The 27,198-nt window shown below is 38.6% G+C and overlaps 1 protein-coding gene across 32 annotated transcripts in view; it reads left to right on the top strand.

The window, feature by feature from the left end:
- C2CD5 (C2 calcium dependent domain containing 5) overlaps positions 1–27,198 on the top strand; it is a 90,129-nt gene that overhangs the window by 10,980 nt on the left and 51,951 nt on the right. For 6 of the 32 annotated variants that reach the window (XM_081022656.1, XM_081022639.1, XM_081022650.1 and 3 more), the window contains exons 5-13: positions 724–879; positions 3,744–3,942; positions 6,631–6,840; positions 7,697–7,848; positions 11,052–11,243; positions 13,856–13,941; positions 14,747–14,779; positions 19,244–19,352; positions 25,445–25,510. In XM_081022656.1, the coding sequence (XP_080878782.1) occupies positions 724–879; positions 3,744–3,942; positions 6,631–6,840; positions 7,697–7,848; positions 11,052–11,243; positions 13,856–13,941; positions 14,747–14,779; positions 19,244–19,352; positions 25,445–25,510 (1,203 nt within the window). Of the gene's footprint in view, positions 1–723; positions 880–3,743; positions 3,943–6,630; positions 6,845–7,696; positions 7,849–11,051; positions 11,244–13,855; positions 13,942–14,746; positions 14,780–19,243; positions 19,353–25,444; positions 25,511–27,198 lie in introns of those variants that run through there. The other 26 variants (XM_081022643.1, XM_081022641.1, XM_081022647.1 and 23 more) reach the window with 17 other exon arrangements.

Here is a 27,198-nt window from a genome sequence, read left to right as displayed (position 1 = left end):
CCGGCGTACAGCTTCTGGGTCATGTGGTCAGCATGACTAAGCCGCTGCTGGCGAACCAGAGCAGTGCACGGAAACACCATTTACCTTCCCTCCACAGCGGTACCTATTTATTTACTTGCATTTTTGACATGCTTTTGAACTGCTAGGTTGGTAGGAGCAGGGGCCAAGCAAAGGGAGCTCACCCCGTTGCGGGGATTCGAACCACCGACCTTCTGATCGGCAAGCCCTAGGCTCTGTGGTTTAACCCACAGCGCCACCCACGTGCCTACATACATACATACATATATTTAAACCCTTAATAATTTTGGCATCCAGATAGCTGAAGGAGCCACAACTCTCATACCAGACTACCCACACTTTTGCAGTCCTTTTCCGATCCCTTACTCCGAATGCCTCCTTTGGAGGTGAGATGGGTATCAACTAGCAAGGGGGCTTTTTTTTTTGGCTGTGGTGCCCCAGCTATGGAATGCTCTTTCCAAGAGGCTTCTTGGTACCAGTGGTTTTTAAAATTTCTTTTTAGTGCTTGATGTTTTTAGCATGATTCATCTGTAAGCTTTTTATCTTTGTGTTTTATGGTTTTTTTGGCGGGGGGGGGTGTATTTCTTTTTTTAAAAAAATCAAATTGTTTTATTATAATCCAGCCTGGAATGAGTTGTGGGAAAAGGTAGTATATAGTTGTGTTAAATAATTAAATATTTTACACTGTGCTTATGCTTTTAACAGCTACTTCTATTCCAAAGTGCTATAAAGCTGTAATCATTCATGGGTTTGTAGAAGAACTGGTGGTTAATGAAGATCCAGAATATCAGTGGATAGACCGAATCCGTACACCAAGGGCATCAAATGAGGCCAGGCAGAGGCTTATTTCATTAATGTCAGGTAATTACAATATCATTTATTGCCTTGAAAAAGACACACATTAATCTAATAAAGGCTCTGCATTTCTGTTAATTTCTGTTGAGATGTTTTGCAGATTTTATTACTGTGTTTTAAAGCCAGCTGAACATTTTATAGTTAACATTACCTGAAAGAATAGAAAAGTATCAAGTTTGTAGTTCAGGGCTGCTTCCTGAACAATCCTTGCCACTGGAGACTCAGATGGCCATGGTGGTTAGGACAACATTCCATCAACAGCAACTGTTGTGCAAGCTGCACCAGTTCCTCCGCAGAGGTAACTTGGCCACAAGCTAGTAAATGCATTAGTAATTATGTAGAGGTTATTCATATAAATCTTGGTAAATAAAATAAAACAAGTAACTTTTAGACTGGATTATTGCAATACACTCTATTTGTAGTTGCCCTTGAAGCTGATTTGGTGGTATATATAGTGGCTAGGATGCTTGATGGACTATCCTACCATGCACATATTACTTTGTGCCAGAGGAATTGTGCTGGTTGTCTGTTTGCTGACAAACTGATTGTAACGTTTTGTTACTCTTCTTACAAAGCCCTGTACAGCTTGGGACCAGACCACTTGAGGGCCTCCTTCTGTTTAAACCAGCTCAGTCCCTGTATAAACCAGCTCATCATTGTGGAAGGCCCTTCTAGTCATGCACGTCCAGCAGAGTTGCATCACGTGACTGAAAGGAGGGCCTTCTCTGCTATGACACTCACATTGTCGAATGACCTCCACTTAGAGATATGATGCAGGTGTTTCACCAGCCAGTAAAAGCTTACTTGTCACAGTTGTCAATCCTGGCCACTGATCCTTAATACCAGCTTTAAATGAACTGGATATCTGTTACATTCTTTACAAAAAAAACCAAATACAGTAAACTAGTTTGTTATTTTTATGATGAAAATGCTTTCTACATTTATTTTAAACAGATAAAAATAATTTCTCTCTTGGGTATTAGGAAGTCTACAAAAAATCATATTAATAGTAACTGGTAAACATTTCACTTGTTAACATATACAGTAACTTAATATAGCAATAATTTACAAACAGATACAGTAATTGCAACTTGGGGGTGGTGATTTCTAGTCTGTGTTGAAACTTTAGCTCACATTATACAGCAGCCACGTATCCCCTGGAAAGTTGGAATTTCAAAGGTCATTTTGAAATGTTGAACTATGTAAGCAATCTTTACAGAATAACAGTGTAGACACTGAATGAGTGAAGATCTGCTCTTAACTGCTTAATGATTCTTTTTCATATACTTGGCCGCTGATTCAGCCTACAGTTGTTTGTTTTGCACTAATTATAGTAGTTCTAGCACTTAGCAAAAATATTTTTTTTACTTTCTGAAAGTATATTATTTACAGTATTTAAAAGTTGGAAATCTGTTATGTGCTTTCTGATGGAATATTGCCTCCTTTGGAGGGGGTTGTAGTCCCTCTGAAGGACTGTGGGAATTTCTGCACCATTTCTCTACTTTTTGCTCTTCAAGCACCTCCACATGCTCTATAAATTGCTTGCTTTGTGACATGTTCAGTTGTAGTTTGGAGGAGGTGTGTGGTCACAAGCATTTAGTTTTGAAGGTTCTTCTTTAATATCCGTAACAACATGGAAAGATGATTTAAATTACATCCTGTTATACAGAAGATGTAATTCTTTTGTATAGCTAAAGTTTCAGTGTCCATTTATTTTCAAATTTTGCATCAATCTTTGAATGCTTACATAGTACATGCAAGAGCAACACAATCGGGCCTGCCACAGAAAATGATCTACAAATACGTAGATTTAAAGTCTGCTTGTAGTCTGCAGGAAAACACTTTTGGTCTCGTACTAATGATGGGTTTACAGTCTCAATGCACTTGCCTACTATTAACACTGCTCCCTAGAGATTTCTTGTTGATCAATTTTGCACATTAGAGAGCGTTTCTAAATTCTTTTCTAGGCAATGGATTTCAGCACTGCCTATCTATGTTTATTCTGAACTTAATTTACTACTGAGTAAATGAGTATAGGAATGAAGCTGGCATAATTTATATTTATATTTAGAGAGATCTCACACACACACACACACACACACACACACACACAGTGTCCATTGTTGTTTTGTTTAGCACTAATACATCAGCTGTTGCTCCTAGAAGCTGTCAGCATGCAACAGCAGCCATACCCAGGGTCCAGCTTTGACTAGCTGTCTAAACCAGGAGAGGGTAGCCAATGGATCTCAAACCCTCAGTGAGTTAGGGACTTCCTCTGCATGTGAAGAAAGGCTCTGGAGGATTGTGCTGTTTTAAAATAAAAGTGTAGCAAATTTGAATAATAGCTCCTATTTTATCAGTATTATAATATATTAGAAAATGGCTTGAAAAATGTTTGGCGTCTATTTTCATGGTTATAAAAAGTTTCAGCAGAGACACTAAGGGCCACTTCACAGACTATATAGTTGTCATGAATTTAACCTGTGTACAGGAAACTTGTTTGCAAATAAGCATATATCTGCATCTGTCTTATTTCTACTACAGGGTTAGGGAGCCTGTGGCCCTTTAGATGTTGAAGGCTCATCAGACCTGAAGAATGAGTCCAACCACATCAGAAGGGCCATAGCTTCCCTGTAGCAGTTCTATAGGCATCTATAAAATATTTTTATGCATCTATAAAATTGTAACTGGTGAAACAGTCCTTAAGCCCATGTACTTCTGGATGACAGAGCACAAAATTTTTAAAAAATGAATAAATCATGCTATCTAAATGTGAATACATTTTTCTGTTCTCATCTTTTTCTTATTATCAGACTTGCAAATATATTTTAAGTTAATTTCTGGCTAACTGGCATATACCTCTTTTGCAGGAGAGCTGCAAAGGAAGATTGGCTTGAAGGTACTTGAAATGAGAGGGAATGCAGTTGTTGGCTATTTGCAGTGTTTTGATCTGGAGGGAGAATCTGGACTAGTAGTACGAGCCATAGGAACAGCCTGTACCTTGGATAAATTAAGTAACACATCAGCATTCTTACCCACATGTAATTCCCCATCCAAAGATATGAAGGAGTAAGTATGAGTCAGATGTTCATTGGAAAGAGATTTTCATGTTTTGTTTATATACTCATACAGTTTTGCATAATTTCATTTGTCTGCTGTGATTTCATACACACGTTCCTGCCTACCAATCTTGTTGGTAATTTTTTGGAATTTAGAAATCTGAGGGGATTCAAAATGAACTGATGGTCCTATTTGACCAGATGCTGCAGAAATAAAATTTGTGTGACAAATGCCTATGCAGTCATACCAGATATAATTCTAGCAGTGTTACACAAGGTGCTGCTGATGGTGTTTGCCTCTTCTACGTTGCAGTTCAATGTGCGAGTTTTACTGGTGGTGAACCTGCATCAATGGAATGTTTTGTCTTTCAGAATCTTTTGCCATATTACAATTTTTCAACAGGCCTTCTGTTTCCAGTACTTGTAGTCTGAATGTGCATCTGCATAAGAGACAAAAGTATTACAATGTGAATATCAAATGCTATAATACCATAAGATGCTAATATGTGTTAAGCTATTTCTATCAGGTTCTTATATCTGCCTTTATTCTAAATAAGTGAGGGAAGCACCAAGTTGTCTTTGCTGCTCTTTGACCTGAAATAGTAGGCAAGCTTTCACTTCACTTATAGTTCATGGAGTTCAGTTTTTAGCATGAGCAAGTGAAACAAAAATAGTAGCATGCCAGCCTGAAAGCACCTTGTTTGGGAAAGCTATGTATATGCCTGGTGAAATAGCATCTAGCTACATTTACAGCACCATAAAGGCTTTTTTATGCCAGCCCTAAGAGAAGGACTAGCATATGTTTTTTCTGTGTGTGTAAATTGGGATTATGTGTGCTCTAGTTGAGATAGCTGGAATCTTGAAAACTATCCGTTATTTAGGAGCTTATTATTGAAAATAATTATTTTCATACATTGAAGTATGTGCAAATGTTAGACTCACCCTCCCGTAACTGTATATTTTGTCAATATGCTTTGTACACTGCTGTTGCTGGGATTGCTGAACCTTAGGTTTCACGCCTATCTCATAATTCTGCAGTTAAACTTGTCACATTCTGTTTCCATATCCCTCTAAGGTTGGCTCAGGTTTTATGAGCTGCTGCAGGAAGCACCACACTGACATGGTCTGTGTGAAAGCAGTTGATAGCTAAATGCAGGATATATGACCAAAGTTAGTCTGTGCGATAGCTAGTCAAGTTGCTTTTGCACTGGTAAGATAAATGCTTCCAAATCTTCATTCTGAATTAGCTTCATTCATTGTTCAGAGTTGATGCTACTTTGTCATGGTTGATCAGACAATCAAAACAAAACGCTTTGTGAACTCGAATGTCACTGGCTATTTTTATTTATTTCTGTTTTCAGCTAGCCATGAGACTGGTCCACAGATACTGGCTTGGCTTGCTAGCCAACCTTTACTTGATCTTGCAACATACATCCTTCCTCAAATCCTCTGGCATGCACAGATGGCTTGGGGGGGGGGGAAGAGTAGATATTTTTCCCCTTTTAGCCTTAGTATGGAGAGAAATACTGCAACCCAGAATATATTTTTTCCCTGCTGTTTCTTGCCTTTTCCAATTCTCAGCACAAGTGAGAGTTTAGAGAAGTATGGGCTACTGGGTTTTATTTTCATCAGAAAACATGAGAAACTCATATATTATGAGTAATTTGTATATACCCATCTTTTTGCTAAGAGCCATGTTTTTTTTAAAAGGAAGACAGTTTTTCTTTACAAAGCTTCCCTGTAGTGGAATCATAGGCCCATAAGTAAAACCATGCAATTGCCACATTGCTTTTACACATCTAATAACCTGCTAAGAATGTTGGCCCTACATCTGTTGTCATTCCATCTTGAAAAGAAAATGGAAACATTATTTCTCCATTCCCTGGTTGCACCTTGCATGCTAAGATTTTTATGTTTATTAGAAACAGAATTAAGCCAGTCTAAAGAAATTGCATTGAATCCAGGTATTACAAGATTAGCAGGCACCTACGGGTGTTTCTTTCTTCCCAGTTAACACATTGCTACAGATACAATGTCACTTTTAACAAGGTAATGCTTAGCTGCTTTCTTAAGATTTCATCTTAACTGTTTAGAGCAGGGGTGTAAAAAAAAATGAGTCGGAGGGCCAACTTCTCAGTGAGTAGATCCTTGGGAACCACATCCATTTTTTTAAAATAAAAAAATGTGAATCCCAGCACAATTTGTTAAACATCTGCTGCTGAGTCCCCCCCTCACACCACAATTTCAAGTATTTCACTGTCTGGTGTATATCCCTGACGGGGGGGGGGGGGAGCTATGAACGAGAAGCTCCTGTCAGAATCCACTGTCCAATGGCTTCCTAGTTCATCTCCCTTGTGTGAGCATAATTAATTTGCTGAGGCCTTTACTTAGCATGAGATAAATTGGAGTGGCAGGCTAGAGCCATGTCGTCGATTGATCTGCTTGCGAGGAAGCATGCCAGTTTGCCATTTTTGGCTTCTTGGCTCACAAGACTGAAGTTCTGTGAAATATGGTAGGTGTCCTGTGGGCCATGTTGGGAACCACAAAAAGATATGATAAGGCCCTCAAGCCTTATGTTTGACACCCCTGCTTTAGAGCCTGCTCTTAAAGCTCCCTGAAATATTTTTTAAATGTAACTTTGCAATCTTTTGTATGTATTTTTTTTCTTTCCTTCCGCCTTGGCTGCAAATTCTCTCAGGTCTCCGCTGGTTCATCCACCAAGCCATGGATGTCGCTCGACTCACAACAGCCCAATTCACACAGCTACTGGCTCCCGGCTTACTCAGAACTTCTCTGTGTCTGTTCCCACTCTCATCTACACTGGTACGAGACTGCTCAGACTCAGAAGCTGGGGAGAGACAGGCTACAGGCACAGTGACTGCAAAGGGCAGGCAGGCAGGCAGTGTAGGCAGGTACCACAAAACTTTTCTCACTGGGAGTCTTACTCCTGGAAATAACTACATTAGTCTTCATCTGATTCAACAGAGGTGATAGGCGACTGGAATTTAAGCATCTCTCTCTGTACTTTTGCTTGGTGTGTGTGTGAGTTTTTTTTCCTTTCCAGTTATAAACTGAAAAACCTAAGGTGTGAAAATATCCCTTGTCATGGGGGAAAAATATACATCTTGATTGGGCTTCAGGCTTAATCATGATGTCCTCAAAGATGTTTCTGTGACTGAAGTCTTAATTTGGACAAACAGGTAAGGTATTATTAAATGTAACCAAGGTTGTCAATACAATGGTATCAGTCTGGTTTCCTTCTTTGTTTTTAGCTGTGGCACACTGCAGATGCTAAAGGATAAGGAAACTTTCTTGGAAATATATATGTGTGTGTGTATATATAAGTGTCTGTGTCTGTGTGTATATAAACACACAGATATATGGTCTGCAATTGTCTTTGTTTTCCTTTTTGATAATCTGGTTCAAAAAAGCATTTTGCACTGTGATGGTTTTGATGGGTTTTACTTTCTTTGCCTGTTTTTCTTGGTTTTTGATGCTTCATTCCTCAGCTGTGTATTCTGTTCTTGTTTTTGTTTTGCTATCAAATATTTGCCATCTCCCTACAATAATGCTGAGTTGTTAAACAAACTTTTTGTTTTTTGGTTTTTTGCCGTTGCCTTTGGCCTCATAATCCACCTTTGCACTTCAGGACAACTAGTGGCCCTTCCCCATCCCTTCCCACACCCTGTTGTTGGGATCATGCTGCTATCAGCCCGGTCCTTTGGCATAGGATCACTGAATATGTTTCCACCTTCTTCTGGCAGGATTCCTTTCAATGAAGATCCCAATCCCAATCCTCATTCATCAGGACCCTCCACCCCTCTGAAAAACCAAATCTATTCCTTTTCACCTTCCAAGTCCTACAGTCGACAGTCCTCTTCTTCTGACACAGATTTGAGTTTGACACCCAAAACTGGTAAGGTGCTGCCACCCACGTTATTTTGATTTGTTTATTTGTTTTGTTTAATTTGTGTTGTTTCTATTAGCTTTTTTACTCACTTCCTTTTCTCTGTTTTTTGGCATGTAAGTTAGCACAACAACCCTAAAATAGGAGATCTCTCCTTCTCCAATAAAGTTTGAAAACTGTCTACATGTCTAACTCTTATGAATTGCTTTTTGCATTATTTAGTTTATGGACAGCTTTTGCAAGCTGACATATAGTACATCAGAAAATAATAGAAAGGTCACAAGGAGTTGTCTTTTAATTTCCTCCACATCATATTGCAAATTATGGAGATAAATAGTCACCATAATATGTTGGGGAAGTAGTTTCGCATGTCCTTTTTAACAGTGTCATACTCATAAGACTAACTACCTTCTAATCCAAATATGTTTCTGTATGCGTGCACTTTTTGGCAATTAATCACTTGAGCTTTCTAGAAATTTGGCCAACGGGCTGCCTGCTGAGCTGCTTCCAAGCTATGTACAATTGGCATAGACACCACCTACTTTAAGATAGTAGTAAATTCTTGTTAGCAACTTAAGTTTTTGATTAGAAAACATTTTAAGTTTTATTATTTCATTTAAGGTATGGAGTGAATGCATGCCATCTTACAAACACTGAACAAATGCCATCATCCCTTAATCTTGCTGCTTTACTCTGCCTGCTAATTCAGTGGTTTTCAAACTGTGGGACAGGCTTCCCTTAGGAGGCATGAGGCACCAGGAGAAAGGTTGTGAAGTTCCAGTCAGGGATAGGATCTCGAAAATTGTAGTGCCGTCCTTGGGCTCCAACCGAGACCTCAGTGGAGTACCCCTGACAGACAACCTCTCTGATCAATGTGGGACTTGAGGCAAATTGCATCTTCTCAGGGTGATTTGACAGACAAGAAACCTAGAAACTGCTACTGCTTTGATCTTTGATGAATCACTATGCAAAGCTCCAGTTTTCTTTTCTAAAATATATGTCGGGGGGTATTATCCAGATCCTTATGCATAACAGCAAGTCACTTGCACCTAATTTAGGTGCAAGGATCTCTACAGGTTCATCTGTGGAAAATAATTGATATTATGTGCAGAATGTCATGGATGTTTGAAAAGGAGCCTGAGTTCAGAAAGTTTGAGAAACACTGCTCTAACTATTTGGCTATGTGCATTAATTTTCATGCAATCTACTTTTGTTCTTTTTATCTTTAAGAACAAACTGCTAGAAGATAATGCAATTGTTTTGGTTGTCTTTTTGTTTTTCGAAATAATAATTTTAGAAAATGCTACAGAATCTCAGCTGTGAACAGCTGTATTTTAAATCCGGTTTTCCCCTGCCCCATTTTGTTGTTGTTGCACTTGAAAATATTGTAGGCTGGGGAAACCCAGCTGGATGGGTGGGATATAAATAATAAATTATTATTATTATTATTATTATTATTGTAGGTGAATTTAGTAATGTTAGGGAGTATGTTTCTCATCTGTTTCCTCTTAAGAGTACATCTTTATTTTGTACTTCCTTTGCTAGATAAAAGGATACCTACTGCACATTCCTGTTTATGTTGATTTAAGAGGCTATTTTAACATGTGGTGTGGATCTAAACTTGATCATACTTTGAGTAGGCCCATGGTATCCATGGGACTTAAAATAACTTAAGTTGGCTTTGCTGGGTCTATTTTAAGTGTGGATCCAACCCATTGTCTTTACAGAAATAAATTATTTTTCTGTGCTCTTGAATTTAAAGAAATGGAAAGAAATAGTTGGCATGGCATTAACTATTCTTAGAAAGTAGGCTAACATTTGTGCATGTGTGTGAGGGAGAGAGAGAGAGAGAGAGACAGGCACGCGCACACACACACACACACACACATACACACACACACACACAGAGAGAGACAACATTTACTGCATTAGATCTAATATAACTAATGGGAGGAGCAAGGATCTCAACAACGTGGCCAAAATCTTGCACTCACTTACATTCCTTTGACTTTGGTGAAATTTAAATAGGCTAATTGGCTAGACCATGGATGGAATCCAAAGGCACTCTCATGCAAATGGAATACATTTCTGCTAATACCAAGTGTCTGCGTGTGTGTGTGGGGGGGGAGTTCTACATTTTCTTCTGATTCCTTCCTTCATCTGCATCTACCCTGTTTCGTATCCCATTCTACTCCTAATGAACCCGGTCCTTTTCATTGGCTGAAGCCAGACAGTGTCTGGAAAGTTTCATTCCATTAGCAGAATTCCACTTGGAGTTTGTTGGATCTCAAACTCTGAAACTAGTTCCATGATCTCAAGAGAGGTTTAGACACATTCTGCTTAAAAAGCAAACCTCTATAATGCATGACAAATCAAGAAGAGTTTTCAAAAACAGATTTCATACTGAAAGTTACTTCCTCATTCCACTGATGGAACACTTCCCATCCGCTAAGTGGCACCATAGGCTACAATCACGTCTAACCAGATAGAGTATACTAATAGAAATGATGGTATATATTCTTTCTAAATATATTACAAGTGTATATTGCTAAAAAAGGGTCAAGTTTTGCTGTCAGTGTAGGTTAAGTGTTAGTGATTAGCATCTTCAGAATGCTACTTTGATGCAGCTTAGTCTTGATTTATGAGTGCTGTTTCTTGTTTTTTGTTTTTTGCAAACCAGCAGCGTAATCTTCCTAATAAAATGTTGCTAGCTGTTTTTCTAACACTGGTCATTACCCTAACATATATGTGGAGGAAATTGAGAAGATAGGAACTAAAAATAAAAACTTAGAGTAGAGCAAACATGAAATAAAAATTAAAGGCTGTGTGGTTCAGGTTAAGAAATTCCAAAATTCTTCTGAAAAAGAAAATGTACATTTTTTAGGCTCGTGGAAAGTAGCTGTTCATCATCTGCAAGCAAATTTATTTTGAATATCAGTTTGAAATAAAAGTAAAAGCACATTGAAACCATTCCTGCTATTAAGGAAGAACAGTTTATAAATGTATCATTTGAATGTGCTCTTCATTCACATTGTAGTGCTGTATTTGTCATTTCATTTATTGTATGTCAGTAATAGCTCATTCATATTCTGTTAGGTTGTCTGTTCGTTTTTACAAAATTTGGTTTTGCTTGATTCATTTTGCTTTTTTTCTTTTTGATTTCTTTTTAATCATCTTCTGAAATCTATCATCTCTACTGCTTCCCTCCACAGCACTTTCCCCCCAGGGACCTAGGATTTTCCTGTATCCCAGCTCCCCTACACTATCTTGTGATTCCCCACAGCTTAAACAGCCCTGTCTCCTTCTCTCTGGGTCTATCTCTAACCCTCTTCACTCTAGCCATGCCAACCCAATTCTGAGGAAAAGTGTTTCTTTCACTGAAGAGCTGCTTCTGGCTGCTTCTGGTAGGATCAATCTTAAATCGCCTTGCTGTTTTTTTTAGTCCCACTATTGGCGCTGAGGGTAGTTTTAAAGCTTCTCTTGTTTTCGCTGCACACCCTTTTAAAACTCTGAAAACTGCTGGCTGCATGACGATAACAAAAGTCTACTCACTAAATGGGTTTTTCAACTTAATCAGCTTTCCCCCCCCTTTAAAGTTTGGTCACCATTTAAAGAAACCTCATCCTTTTTATACTACAGACTTTTCTCTTTTTTTCTCCAAAAACTTTACCAAGCATTGGTAATTGGCTTGTTTTTCATCATTAGATGGTGATGTAATAATTCATTTCCAGTCATTTTAAAATGTTCCTCTGTTTTACCTGGAACAAGCATTCATTCTTCCTCTTCAGGCCATTTCTATTACTCTGTTGACCATCATGTGGCCATCAGCCATATTTGGTTTCTGTCCTGTTTTGAATACCATTCCCAATATGCACCTCTGTTTTGCCTGTTATTTCTCTAGATTGCTTTGCTGAATACATACTTGGTTAGTGTTTGTCTACAGTTGGGGTTTTAGTTGTCCTTTCTTCTGCAAAAATATGTTTCATTTCCACAAATAGTCTTCATTCCATTCTGTCTTCGTTCTTAGTATTGTATAGTCCCTTGTAAGAGATTAAATTAGATTGACAATACAGAATGGGACTATACAGATGCTAATGTTAGTTTCCTTATCCAAAAGCAGCTAAAAATATTTCCTTTGATTTTTTTCTTTTGTCCTTACTCTAGAATCTGGCAGTTTTGATGTAGATTTAACATGTAGATTACCAATATAAGTTCAAACACTTACAACCACTTTCTGCTTGCATTGTTTGCATTTGTGAATTTGCAAGTGGTTAAAAAATTCCAACCATTTCAGATGTTTTGTACAAAATTAATGTGTGAATGGGTGGGAAATCTTACACCTTACAATGAGCTTATCTGTTCGAATTGTGGGTTTCTTTTTACTTGCCTTATTTTAAACAGATTAGTTTTTAGTCTAGTATAGGATGGTATTTAGTGTATGCATCAGTATCTGAATTGTCAATGGTATGGCTGTCCACATTTATTTGAGATAGGAATGCCTTTAAGGGAAGCAAGGGGCTGAGAGCCCCCCCCCCCCAATTTTCAAGGAAGTGGACAGGCCCCCTCAATATTCTGCAGCAATGTTCGCACACTGTGTGCGCATGCCATGTGACGTGCACACATCACTCTCAAGCTGCACAGTGTGTGTGTGACATGTCAGCATGTCGCACAGCGTACGCGAATGGTGTCAGTGTGTTGTGCACGCACGGTGTGCACACGTTATGTGGTACCGACCCCCCTCAATTGCTGGGGCAAGCCGGTGTGCCTGATTTGAGATATTTAGAGTGCCAGTGATGTTCTGTTTTGTAAGTACTACTTGCTAATGGGTAAGACCCCTTTATTTCAGTGAGGCTTGCCCAGAAGCAGTTTCTGGTGGGTTATTTCTTACGAGAGAGAATATGCAGTTCACCACTGGAATTGTTATGATTTTTAGACGAGACTGATCCATATTGGTGTAAGGAAACTAGGCAGCATTGAAACAAGCCCTTAGCAAGTATATTGTAAAAAAAATTACTGGCTTTGATAGTAGAAATTGCATTAGAAACACAGGAAGCTGCCTTCTGCGAAGTTAGACCTTTGGTCCACCTGCCTACACAGGCAGCTTCTCTCCAGAGTTTCAAGCAGAAATACTTTCCTTTCCCCACCTGCCGATGTCAGAGATTAAACCTTTGCATGTTTTCTACCCCTGAGCTGTGGCCTTCCTTATTATTTTAGATCCTTCTGTGTGAACACTGAGGTGTAATGCCCCTAAATGCTTTAATACTATACCCTGAAAATTTTACTGTAGAAACAAAAAATGTTCACAGTTGCACGTTTGCCTTTCTAAATGCTCTGGGCTCATGTGAATATCATATAGTGCAAATTTTTAGGGGTCCACATAAACTCTAAGGTTTAGACCACTGTTTTGGTGCAAAAATGTTCTATTACTCTGAAACTTTTGAAAAGAGAAGTACATAAAAAATCCAATTAATGTCAGGAGAAGAGAGTCACAATCTTTTGCCAACAGTACACTGAAACCTCTAAAACGATAGGTTTTACTTAACCACAATTTATGAGCATGTTGACAGATTTTTTATTCTAATTGATGACCTGCTTGTAAAAGTTAGAGCTTGAAGCCTGAAGTTCCCAGTATTATCAGTGAAAGAAAGAACAAACTATGTTTAAATCTTTTGACCTTCTACAGTTTTATTTCTATCTACACTAAATCTCTTTTAATTTTTCTGTACATGTTGATGGAAAAATTTGCCATCTTTTTGCTGCATTGGATAAATAAAAATACATTGTTAGGTCTTCTCTACAATTAGAAATAAAAAGACTGACACATTGTATTTATCAAATTTTTTTTTTTTGTGCAAAGGTACATGGTAAATGATTTTGGCTTTCCGAATCTTGCAAGTTTGACTTTCATAATTCTTACATTTGCATGTATATGCCATGTTTTTAAAATGAAAATTCAGTATAATATATTATTTAGCTGTTTGATATGACTGCTTACTTACATGCTGATATCCTTTAGGAATGGGCAGTGGGAGTGCTGGAAAAGAAGGGGGGCCATTAAAAGCTCTGTTAAGACAGCAAACTCAGACGGCTTTGGAGCAAAGGGTAAGAAAAGCATGATAATCCTATTTTTAACTTGCATGTCAGAACCCGCCACTGTGGAAATGTCTCTTTATCAACTGCTAATTTCCTTGTTCATTAAACAACTGTTATCTCCTTGTGTTGATCCTGAACTGTATGGGATTTAATCCTTGTTCAGATGGGAGAATTAGATATCCAAAACAAGGACATGCCATGGAGTATTCCACCATAAGTATGTACAGTATTATGTGTTTCTGTCCTTTCTCACAATTTGATAAACACTGTTGGATATCCATACTCAGACTCTAGAAAGCTCTAAAACAGAATTTAAAAAGCTAAATCTTCATGTAAATGAATTTGTGTGCCATGTCAAAGCAGCTATAACCTCCACCTGCTCCCTAAGCTTGTATTTTTTATGAACTAGAACTAGAACTATAAGCACATTCTACCTAATGCAGCCTTTCTCAACCTGTGGGTCCCCAGATGTTGTTGAACTACAACTCCCATCACCCCTAGTTAGCAAGGCCAGAGCTCAGGGATGATGGGAATTGTAGTCCAACAACATCTAGGGACCCACAGGTTGAGAACCGCTGGCCTAATGGATCTAAGCTCAACTGGATACCTGCACTTAAATTCTTTGTGAATTTCTGATTTCTTCACTAAAGACAAACTTTTACTTGTGTTTAGAGGACTGTACCAAATGTTATATACTTAACACTGTATATGCACACACCATTAAAATGTGGATTGATTCTAAAATGAATAGCAACATTAAGTTTGTATAAATTGGATGATTCTCTTTTCATTTCTTGTGTTACCCATTGCTAAGGGAGGATCGCCTCATAGGTTCTGTAGAAGGCGGGTATGTTCCAAATCATTGTGTGACTTTTCTTTTAAGCCCTCTCTTTTTGTGTTAATTTTATTTTGAAACCCCTTTCGAGTTCAGAGTTACATTTTAGGAATTTGGGATTGTTTGTTAATAGTATTATTTCCAGATTCCCCTTAGAATCCTTCGGATGCAAATTTATAAAGATTTTTCCTCAGATCATTTAACAAATCCAAATCCTCCTGCTTAACCAATAGTCCGCATGACTGTACATTTCATTTAACTTTTCATTTCATTTAAATAGCAATTCATATTGTTTATTTTGTAATGTTTAATTTGAAAATAAACTAACGCAAAAAGGAAGTTTTTACCCTGTGCCCCTGTCTTAGTAATTTAAATGTTTTGTGGGTTTTTATATGTTGTTCGGGTTGATAAACTTTATTTTTATTTTAAACTCCCTTTGCAAGCTTTTAATACTTTGATGAATTCTTTATTAATATGTTTATTAGTCATGAACAATAATTGTAAATGAGATACAACTTTGAAAAAGGCTAGGTTTAAAATGTATCTTTAAAAATGCCCTATACCTTCACACCAAAGAGTATGCATATAAACTCTGTGTGATGGTACATTCTGGGTCTAATTGGCATAGTTGAAATATGCTTTAATTTTACATCTGCTTCTGTTTTCCCCTCTCCTATCAAACCATTTGTTAGTCATCTGTAGTGCAACAAACCAAGTGTTACAGCTATGTTTCTTCTATTGATTTTTGTGTGGATTATGCAGAAGTGTTTGTCCCTGTAGCCTGTACCAGTTTTAGGGGTTAGATTATAAGCCAGTAATGTGGCTAGGAAATAATTTCCAGGGGCTGGTTCTGATGTTACATTCCCTACTTAAGGAATGTAAGAAAATGGCTGAAGTTGTATTAATGTTTGTTCTGAATTATTATATGTGCAAAAATATACTCCCAATACTAAGAAAAGAATATCATGGCAATGAACAGCTTAAAATCAACAATAAAATTACATTCATAAAACAAGTACTGTACAAAAACGCTACCAATCAGCAATCATTTTAATACATCAACTTAGTAGGATTACCTGTCAGAGAAGGCCTAGGTGAACAGATGAGTTGGATTAAAGGGACATCTAGTTCAAAACTCTTCTCTCCTAAAGCAGCCCCCTAGATGTCCCCAGGTGCCTCTTAAATTGGAAATAGTATAAGCAAAGTCTTAGATTGCTCATACATACTGGTATGCTGTGTTGTGTGATTGCACAGCTGGCTTTTTATTTTTTTAAAAAAAATCCCATCGACTTACAGTACAAGGAACTGGAGTGGAAATGGGTTGAGAGCTCTTGTGAGATGATTTATTGTTGATGTCTCCTGTGCAAATGCATTTTGCAGTCTTTTTATTATGCCTTTTTAATTGGAATACACGGGACGTAGGGCTCTTGTTGGCTATTGGTCATGAAACCTCTACATTTGGAGACTATATAACTCTGAATATCAGGACTAAATATAATTAGAAGTCATGAGATTAAAATGTAGATGGCATGGGACAGGCCTATGTATCATGAGCTAGAATATGGCAGATGCCAAAATTATGGTTGGTTTATATATTGATCTTGTTTGCAAATTACACTAAACCATGGTTTGTGTTGCAAGGAAGAGCTGTAGTGAGTCTTGGGCTCGTGCCCTCTCCCATCTTGTTTCAGGCATGGAGATCAGAAACTTCTGTTTTAGTTTATCCACAGTTTAGCATTATATCCAAAGCCTAAACAGTGGATAATCTTAACTGTGCTTAGTGAAAACAAGTCAGTTTCATAAACTATGCTTTGAAATTGTCTTGTTTCCAATCACCATAGTTAAGACTGACCACAGTTTGTCAGGGTTTGGGCAACACAACAAGATGTGGTTAATGTAAAACAGAAGAAAAACTTATGAATGCCTCCTCACTGCCACCCTGGAAGACGACGATGGTGGTGGGGGAACACACAAGCCAAAGGCTTGTTGCAGATCATCCTCATGGTTTAGCATTACAAGCATTTTTGAACTGGAAAAAAATGAGATGGCTTGAAATAATCATGGTAATGCAGGCTTAGAGGTTGCAAGAGTTGAATATCTTTTTTATTTTCCTTGTTCTTATCTCTTATTTCTATTTCCCATCTCATTTTAGAACTGCCTATGAAATCTTGTGGGTTAGATATCTAGCTCTTTAAAAACACCATACCTCTCAGCAAAAACAAATATTCTGAAATGCTAAGAATTGCATATTTTCTTTTCAGACTTTTAGAAGGTTTTTCGAAGTTTGTGCTTGGCTTGTTAATGGCTTCTTGGCTTCTTCCATGCTCCCCCTCTTTGTACTGCTTTTTATAATCTAAGGAAGAATGTTAATGCTATGTAACTGAATCAGTAGATTATCCAGATTGTGAGCTTTATAGTATGAAAGTAGAGGCATCTGTCATTTTTCATGTCATAGTAAGATGTGATAATGATTATTTTCTCCTTTCCTTTGCACTTACCAATCATAGGAACATTATGAAATAAACCATTGTTGCATGAACTTCCATTTATTTTTTGCATTGATGCTGTAGAACTGGCAAATGGAAACCCATCTTCTTTCCCCCCATAAACATGCTATATATTATTGTGTGCAGATCTGCATTAGACCAACCCATTTGGGGCCATCTCTGTTTAGAGACAAAAAGATAATCTTGCATAAAAGATATAGTAGAACTCTTGTTATCTGAATCTTATTCTCTAGATTCAGTTTTATCCCTTAAGTAGAGTAGCCATGTTCAAGAAAAAACTTCGTGAAACATTTTAAAGTTGCATTTCTCTTTATTATTCTTTATGGGTTCTTGTTTGTAAATTCCATTTGTTTATGGGCTGTGTGACCACACAGAACATTTTTAGTTGCCCAGAAATTTCTGCTTGCTGGAGTCAAGATTCCCTCCCCCCTTATCTTTGCATCTCTCTGAACATTAGCCTTGTGGTTTTGGAAAGAGTGGTGCTACTCCTCTACTTGTGCTTGATGTTCAGACTCACTCCTGCCATCCCTTTCCTCTTTCCTATCCGTTCATTTGCTCCTTGTAGCCCTTCTCCTCCTGCCCTCTTGTGTCTGGAAAGCAGATGTACATGATTCGAACTTAAGGTTGCAATGGGAAGGGGAACTGCAGCCTGCAATCACCTAGTGTAGCCTAAACCTAGTTTATGCCAATGCATGGGTGTTTCATGCTGTGTTAGGGATCAGTAATGCCTGTAAAATAATTTTAACTTGACCACCATTCCAAGTATTGTGGGTATATTTGCCTCTTGGTTATGGGAGACTAATCAAATAATATTTTCCTAAGGCTTCTTCTCAAACATCCTGTTGCCCTGGGCTCCTGGAATAAATAATAATAATGCATAATAAGGATATTTTCTGAAATGATGGGCCCAAATTAATTTACTGTGTTTCTGGATGTGCTTAATGAAATAAAACACTCTAGCAGCTGAATCTCAGGAGCTGCAGAAACAGTGACAACAGTCATTATCATAATAGCACAAGGTACATCATTACACTAGCATTGTAGATTGAAATTTCAGCACAAACATGGGGGGGGGGGTCACTGTAATATGATCTGATTGAAGTTAAGGAAAAATCCAGGACTTTATTAGGTCCTAGATTCAGCATTTTTCAATACATTCTCCTCTCAGAGTAAAAAGACTGTTTAGCACCAATTAAAGCATTTGTTTGTCTTTTAATTGCCATAGTATAATGACTCTTTGAGGTCCAGTTTCTGCAAAATAAAGGCAAAGACTCTGCATAGTGTATTTGTTTTTTATGAGGCAAAAAATATGGAGGGTAAAGAAGATACCTAACTGCCAGAACAAAGATAGACTATAGGATTCCCAGCACAGTTCACTGAGCATTTACTTAGAAGTAAATTACTGGTTTCCATGTGATTTAAACCCAGTATGGTTTCAACAGCAGCTATAGTAGTAGTAGCAATTAATGTCTTGAGCTCCCTGGAAGAAAGGAAGGGTAGGAATGTAAGAATTAAATGTAATTAAATGTAAGAATTAAACAGGACTTACAAGTAAACACGACTAAGATCAGGCTCTAAGTCTCCTAATAATATCTCTACAATACTCCCTGATCCCTCTTAATGTACTCACTAGTACATTTTATTGAGTCCAGCACGATGTGCCCATTCTGGGCTTTAGGATTCTAGTGTCACAATATATAGTTAACATTCCTGCCCAGCAGCAGCATTATGAGGGGGAAAGTAGTGTCTTAACTGCTTTTGAGATGTCTGCTAACCCCACAGCGTGTTGGGTCTGTGGATGGCATACATTTTGCTTGTTTAATGCATAGTGTAAATCTTTAAAAAGCATTTTGTCAACTGTTCTGCTTTGCCTGTGTTTCAAGAGATACTTGCATGTTGATTGGTGAACAATAGGCCAAGCCCTTAAGATCAACTATAATTTCTTCCTTTTTTCTTCTTATCGGAACAGGAATTTCCTTTTTTTACTTTGACGGCCTTTCCTTCAGGCTTCCTTCTTCATGTAGGCGGTGTTGTCAGTGCTCGCTCAGTGAAGCTCCTGGATCGCATTCACAATCCTGGTATGTTACAGGAATAAATCTTGATATTTTGTTGTGACCTTGACACTCTGTATATTTATATATATTTATTGGAGGTAAGACCTTGCAAAATGTTTTGAAGTGAAATAAACAAAGCTTTAGCAAGACTTTTTCCCAACAGCCTTCTTGTAAATGTTTTCAATGTCATCGAGCTATTTAATTATAATGCCAGTGATATATAACATCAGAATCAATGACAGAACTGAATTCTCAAATTGTAAATCTTACTAGGACTCTCAAGAGAAAGTGTTCAAGTGCAAACTTGGATGTTTTTCTGTTTCAGCTCTTTTTAAATGTTTGAAAGTTGGCTATTGAGGATACTTCCAGAACCTAGGAACAGCATGCCTAATTTTTTTGTGATGAATCAAGGAAAATTGCATAAATTATCCTGAGATTTCCCTAGAATATTCTCTAAACATGAACAGAGTAAGATTTGGAAGTGAGGAACTCCATTTTTCAGCAAGTTAGAGGCAAGAGGTTAGAAATGGCCTTATTCAAACGGTGAGCTCCCAGCCTCTGGTCTGTTCCTCTTAGAACTAGAAAGCAAGTGTTTTTCCATTTAGCATTACCCATTTCCCAGTCAGTCTAATCTTTTTTTCCACTGGGCTTTAGTTAGGATAGGAAAGGGTGTAAATTAGAGTTTGGTGGTGTCCCGTTTACTCTAGACGAGCAGAGAAAGAGGAGCAAAAGAGGTTAGGTTTGGAGATCCCAGAGGGAATAATTCCCTAGACCAGGGGTAGTCAACCTTTTTATATGTACCACCCATTAATGCATCTTTCTTGATGGTAAAATTTCCTTACCGCCCACCAGTGCTCGATGGAAGGAGGATTCAGCTTGTGCCGTAGAACCCCCTACCGCCCACCTAGAATCCTGAAACGCCCACTAGTGGGTGTTAGGGACCAGGTTGACAACCCCTGCCCTAGACTCCTCCCTTAAAGAAACATTTCACTCTGCTTTTCCTTGGATAGATTCAAAGTGTGATACTGGGAACTTAGTTGCCCTTTCCCCAATCAGGAACTTCAGCAGTGGCCTCAGTTAGGCCACACATATCAGTTTCTTTAGACTCACATCATAGACTACAACCCTGCTTCAGTCTCCTGTTACTCAGAGTAAGCTGTGGAGCCCTGTGGACTCAGGAAGGAGGGAAGGAATAAAGCCCTTGAGCTTAAGGTCCTAAAGGAAAAGGAGCAAGTGCCATTAATGCCACAAATCTAATTGTAAACATAAAAATTAAGAGTTATCTGGTGGGCACTAGGACACAACCAGATGAGATTGTAGTCTTCCTGTTGCTTGAGGCAAGAAAACTCCGAAGGAAGGTCTCAGCCCTCTGGGAATGTCAGTTTGTTTTCCCACCTCAGTTGCAGCAGATCTATATTCACTTACTGCTCTTCTGGCCTTTGCTCCCAGTTCACCAAGTTGTCATTTTCACTGTTCTGAGACTTCAGAGTGATTGCATTTAGTTACTGTGTTTCAATGTTTCAGTGTGTTGGGAATTTTATTTTCAGTCAGTTGTCAGTTAAGCTACCTCATTGTGGTGTGTCTCTTATTAACTGCCCTGTTACCTTTCCTATTTAATTGAGATCCTGTTTATTCAAATTAACTGAGTCTTTTAATTCATTCCTCTCATTTATTAATTCATTATTCCTCTCAATTCATTAATTGTGAAAATTGATTTTACTTGAATAATTATTTTGCTTGATTGAAGAAATTAACTGAACCCTTAAAAAAGCACAGCCTCCCATTTATAATCCTTCTCGACTCCCCTATCTTGCTGCTGGGTAAAGGCTGTGAACAGTTCTAGGTAAAGGTAAAGGGACCCCTGACCGTTAGGTCCAGTCGTGGCTGACTCTGGGGTTGTGGCGCTCATCTCGCTTTATTGGCCAAGGGAGCTGGCGTACAGCTTCCGGGTCATGTGGCCAGCATGACTAAGCCGCTTCTGACGAACCAGAGCAGTGCATGGAAACGCCGTTTACCTTCCTGCCGGAGCGGTACCTATTTATCTACTTGCACTTTGATGTGCTTTCAAACTGCTAGGTTGGCAGGAGCAGGGACCGAGTAAGGGAGCTCACTCAGTTGCAGGGATTCAAACCGCTGACCTTCCGATCGGCAAGCCCTAGGCTCTGTGGTTTAGACCACAGTGCCACCCGTGTCCCTGCTGTTCTACTGACTGCTAAATACCATGTGCTTTAAAGAAAGGTTCTTCTGCCTTTGTGCAGGAACTATGTTGATAGAGGGCATAGTAGCACCAATGGCCCAATTCCTCTCAAGAAGCAAGGTGTTGGAGCCAAGTCAACAAGGCATGCAAATAGATGTCTGCCACTTGAAGGTGAAGCAGCACACCATGTCCAACCCCGTAGTATCAGTGGCAGCAGTGGGCAAGGAGATGGTACAGAACCTGATTGGCCAGCAGCGGGCAGAGGAGGTGGCCATCAGCTTCAGAGCTTGTGTACAGGCAAACCAGATACAATGGTGAATGTCAGCAAACACCAGTGAATCACAGAGATGAGAAACTTTCTGCAGATGATAGAGGATCTGGGTCAGCCCCAGATCAACAGGTCTTGTTGAATTCTGATAGCTCTTCAGGGTTTATGGCTATGGATTTTGAAGAACCCCCCTTGCCTGTAGCTCCAGTGTTTATGAGTGCTTCAATGCAATTCAGTTGCTTTGTCTGTATAAACAAGAAGATCTACTACTCCCTCTGCTCAGTGTATTGTACAGCAGTAAGCTGTTATTTTCTCCTAACACCTGTCACATTAAAACTAATACACGCTTAATGACTGAGATTTCAGCAGAATTAGTCACAGCAAAACAGTATTCTACCACCACCCTTCCTAGGCGAGTTGCAGCTTGCATTTTATCTGACATACATGTCAACTGTCACTGCAGACTTTGAGGCCCATTCCATAGGGGCTGTTGCCACTTCAGCGGCATTTTCCACTAACATACCTCTTCAGGAGGTTTGTGGGGCAGCCACTTGAGCTAGTCGGAGCTCAATTACTAGGAATTATAAGAATTAAGATAAACATTTCTGCAGAGGCTGTATTTGGGAGGTGAATACTTCCGTGGGATCTTCCTACATATTAAGCAGCCAGCACCTACCCATACATGTCAGGGTTAGCTTTAGAGCATCCCACTTTATGGTGTCTAGTGCCTACTAGAAAAGGGACTATTGGTTCTATATGAAAGGTGTTTTTGAGTGGCCACTAGAACATCCACAATACATCCTAGACTGACTGACAAGCTTATAGTTAAGATTTGGTGTTAGGTGTGGACTGTCCATATATTAACCTTGTGTCTTTATATGTTATATGTAGTTGTCTTAATTTTTGGCTGTGGTGTTTGTTAGTTGAATGGTTGGTCTTAGTATTAAGCAGTTTTTGCACTTGGCCAGAAGGTGAACTGACATTCTAACGGAAACTCCAAGGGAGGGATAAGAGATTGCTTTCTCTGGAGTGATAACATTTTCCCACCTCAAGCAATGGAAGGACCACAATCCCAAATGGTGATATCCTAGTGCCTACTCAGAAACACCCTTCAGATCAGTCCCTTTTCTTCTAATTCCTCCTTATTCTTCTGTACTGTTCCTGCTCTAAGGAGTTCTGGAGAAGACTGAATAGTTATGGGAAAGGCAAAGAGCCAATTAAGTATTCTTCATGTGGAACTTTTCCTAATATTAACTGTTCGACAGATCCTGTCCGTATGATGAGGGCAACTCCAAAACCTTCATTCCCCAATAAAGGGGGGAACTCTAGTAGTGGGACAGCTCTTGTCAAAACAGGGACTCTGTTTAAGCTTATTAAAAGGGGGAACCTCTCCAGTTTCAATAGTACAGTGGTGCCTTGCAAGACGAATGCCTCGCAAGACGAAAAACGCGCAAGACGAAAGAGTTTTCCGTTTTTTGAGTCGTTCCGCAAGACGAATTTCCCTATGGGCTTGCTTCGCAAGACGAAACGTCTTGCGAGTTCTTGCGAGTTTGTTTCCTTTTTCTTAAAGCCGCTAAGCCGTTAATAGCCGCTAAGCCGTTAACAGCCGCTAAGCCGCTAATAGCCGCTAAGCCGCTAGGCTGCTAATAGCTGTGCTTCGCAAGACGAAAAAACCGCAAGATGAAGAGACTCGCGGAATGGATTAATTTCGTCTTGCGAGGCACCACTGTACTGAATGCAAAAAAGATAGTTGCTTTCCCTTAGAAGTACTTTGAGAGAATTATCACTTAAGGTAGTGGATGTACGGGCTCCTTTTACTTCCTAGCCTCTGGAAATAACCAAAGTATTTCCTGGTTCTACGCAATCATTTTTTCAAGTTTCATTTCCACCCTTCCTTGCCCAGGTTTTGGTCTGAATGGAAGACTCCATCAGCAGCAAAACCCAGAAACAAGTTGAGATATTGATTGTGTCCCCTTCCTAAGGACATCTCTAATCCTTTAATAGCCCCTAAAGTGGATGCTTCTGTCATTGACTTGTTTTCTATGACAGTTTGCATTGATTTGTAATTGATTTCCTCCTAGCAAGGTAAATGTCAGAAAGGTAAATGTACCCCCAGAAGAAGCTTTATGTCATGACAGCTGCTCGTAAGGCATTGACTGCAGGAATCAGTTTGTTTCTGTGGGCTAATCAGCCAGCATCACTTCTGATAACCTGTTTTTTGATGGTCATGGTAAGCTGTCCTTGGCATCAGCTTGGGAACAAATGCTATTCTGCATGCCTTCAGATTGTTTTGTGTGAACCACAGTGGCTAATATGGTTGCTTGGCTTGGTCACCAGAAGGCCCTCTGTTCATGTCCAAAGAGAGGAGATTCTTTCTTTCTTGGTAGATCTCCGTTTTGATAACTTTCATCTCACCTAATCCATTTCCAACTAGGTATAGACTTAGGTATAAATAGATGGTTCTTGTTTCTGTTTTTCTCCTTGATGAAGTCTTGTGTTTTGGTGTTGTAGACTGAGGACTGGGAGACTTTTCTTTTGGGTAAGGTCATTTTCTATGTCTAACTTTTGGAAGAAGAGGACTTCCCACTTCAGAAAAATTCCTCTGTTCCTGTCCAGATTGGATATTGGTCAGATCAGACACAATCTCCCTTTTGCCTCTAACCAATAAAGATATGCCCATGTCCAAGCTCCTTAACAGATCTTGTGCGTATCTGTGGAGGTAATACCTAGTCAGCATGCAAAAGGGACAACTGCCTGTGGGGAATTCCCCTGTTTCTAGCAGTTCAAGTGGGCCCAGGTTGTGTGCATTGGTCTGGCCCTGTTTGGAGAGTAGATGATTCATGCCTAATGTTGCACTTGTAGAGAGAGCCTTCTTATTCAGTTGAGACCCCATCGCTTCCAACATGCAATTAGTTCCAGCCAAGCTTTTTCTGCTGTGAAATTTTAAATGTTTTATACATTAGCCACAAAAAGTTGAAATATAGCCATTTAAGTACTTTTCCCTTTTCATGTCTCAATACATTAATGAATCCTACATAACTTGAGAAAATCTCTGTGTAGCATGAAAAGAGAAAGGACAATTTCATTGGAACATTTTCCAATCTAATTTCCTGTTTTTTTAAAAAAACATTTAAAAAATAAAAGAAAAATGCTTCATAAGAAACAAAGGAAAATCTAGAGGCAGGTGAGAGATGCTTGTGCTGATAAAATGCTAATGGCTATTCAAAAATAAATTCTCACAGAACTGAAGCAACACAGTAGTTCTGAAACTGTCCTGCCATTAGCTGTCTTTCTTTAAAACGTTATGCTATCATTTCTGCTCAAATAATATTAACTGATAATTCAAGAGAGAAATACATGAACTGCCAGATGAATAAGTAGGGAAACATAGAAAAGGACTTTTGAAGCATGGTATTGGTAATTGCGTTAATCTTTTTTTACTTGATAAATATAGCTAGAATAATACAGCATGATCCTTCCATCCACCTTTTCTATTTTCACTCTCTTATTAACTTTGCTGTCTGTGTCTTTCCAGTTCCTGTGGAGTGGTATTAATCAGTTGTGTTCTTGTTGGTGGTGTGCTGTTTTTTTTCTTTCTTGCTTTCACTATTCTGCTAAAACTGATCTACTAATTTGCTGTTTTGAACTCAGCCTTTGTCGGAATTATGGGTAACACAAGATCATACAAACTGCTAGACTGGAATAGTTTCAATTCAGGTATTTTATTAGTCATTCAGTACTACATACGCTGACAGAAATTATGGCAGCTCAGTGAAGTCTTTTTAGAAAAATGGTAGCTTGTTACCAAGTTAATATTTCAAATTTTAATTATTTTTTATCTTGAAAATTTGCAAAATAATTTTCAGTTTCAGAACGTTAAACCCTACCATTAAATTAAATCTGATTTAGTTCCTTGAGAACCTCCCTCAGCCAACCCTTTGCACCCAGATAAATCTAATGAGGTCATGCTCCATGTTCTGTCATTTGTGGAAGGGTCTCTTCTTTGACATCTCCATTAGAATGTCCTTCCCTGAGAGACAATGTTAACCTTTTGAAAGCAACCTAGGATCTTTTTGTCCCAACAGGCATTTGAGGACCTGGGGAGTATGTGGGTAGTTCTTGCTTCTGTTTGGGGGATTTTGAGAGATTTTTAAAAATGTATCATATCATTTCCATGTGCATTTCTTTATTTTTAAATGAGCCAAAGTGCTGAAGAACAGAGTGGAAATATAGCAACTGCGAAATTACCAAGCCAAATTCTTTTGACATAATGGAAAGCCCCTTGCATGCTTCAAAGTAACAACATTTTATAAAAATTACCATTTCATAACATTTTCCATTGGAAAGCCTAGAGACTGGCAGTCACCAGAGTCACATCTATAACCATGGTGTTATATTCTCTTGATTTTCTGTCTTATAGGAATGGGTGGGGAGAAGGGCGTCCGTTGGAAATTGTATGCTTTCTTAAAAATCCATAAGATATATTTTTTAAAGAAACACTTTATGAAAACGTATAATGGAAATAAAAGAGAGGGATCAGATAGTTCAGGGCCTGGGAAGTGCTATGTTCAGAAGTCTGAATGGTGAAGAAATACTTCTAGTGTACTGGTCTATACCTGAATAATGTAACTGAGCTTGAGGTTGGTAGGTCTCATGGAGAAGAATACTGTTGCAAATGCTTTAGTTCCACAACACAGTAATTTTGGAAGCACACACACACACACACACACACACACACACACAGCCCTTCCCATTTTGTAAGTGTGTGCATGGATGCATACAGGAATAAAAAGTTTCAATAACCTATTGGTATCGGAGAGAACAAAAGGGTAATTAAAACCAGCTTCCAGTGACAAGGTTCAAAATACACACAAACACGCCAAAATTCAATCAACAAATCCATACCATATTGTCAATATGGTAACAGTGTGAATGAACCTATGAAATTTAAAATGTTATAATTATTATTTTTTACTAATAGTAATTTAATTGTGTTAAAATTATTTGATTTCATTCCCGTTTTATAAAATAACTTTACACTTAGTGGGCTGTCTATATTTAACTTCTGAACACTTCTGATCCTTGCTTATAAAAAAAGTCAAAGATGTCATCCTGTGCCCACTAACCTTGAGAGTAAACCCATTAAACACAAAAGTGACTTACTTCTAGGTAGGCATTTATACTATTGCACTATAAGTTAACCATACAATGAATTCTTAATGAATGCCTGGATTTCAGCTCCTACACAGCAAGCAACGTGCCTAAGCATCTTTGCATTTGCTATTCAGCAGGGGCAGGGGGGGTACTTTAACATCCACCCACACTTATTGTGTTATATGTAGTGTTTGCATAAAATAGCTTCTAATGAGTGCCTGATCTCAGATGAACCCATCATAGGAAATATG

This window comes from Podarcis pityusensis, assembly GCF_964106645.2.
Source record: "Podarcis pityusensis genome assembly, chromosome: 10".
Lineage (NCBI taxonomy): Eukaryota > Metazoa > Chordata > Lepidosauria > Squamata > Lacertidae > Podarcis > Podarcis pityusensis.
Note: the sequence above shows the minus strand (reverse complement) of the source record. Positions and strands in the feature narration are given on the sequence as shown.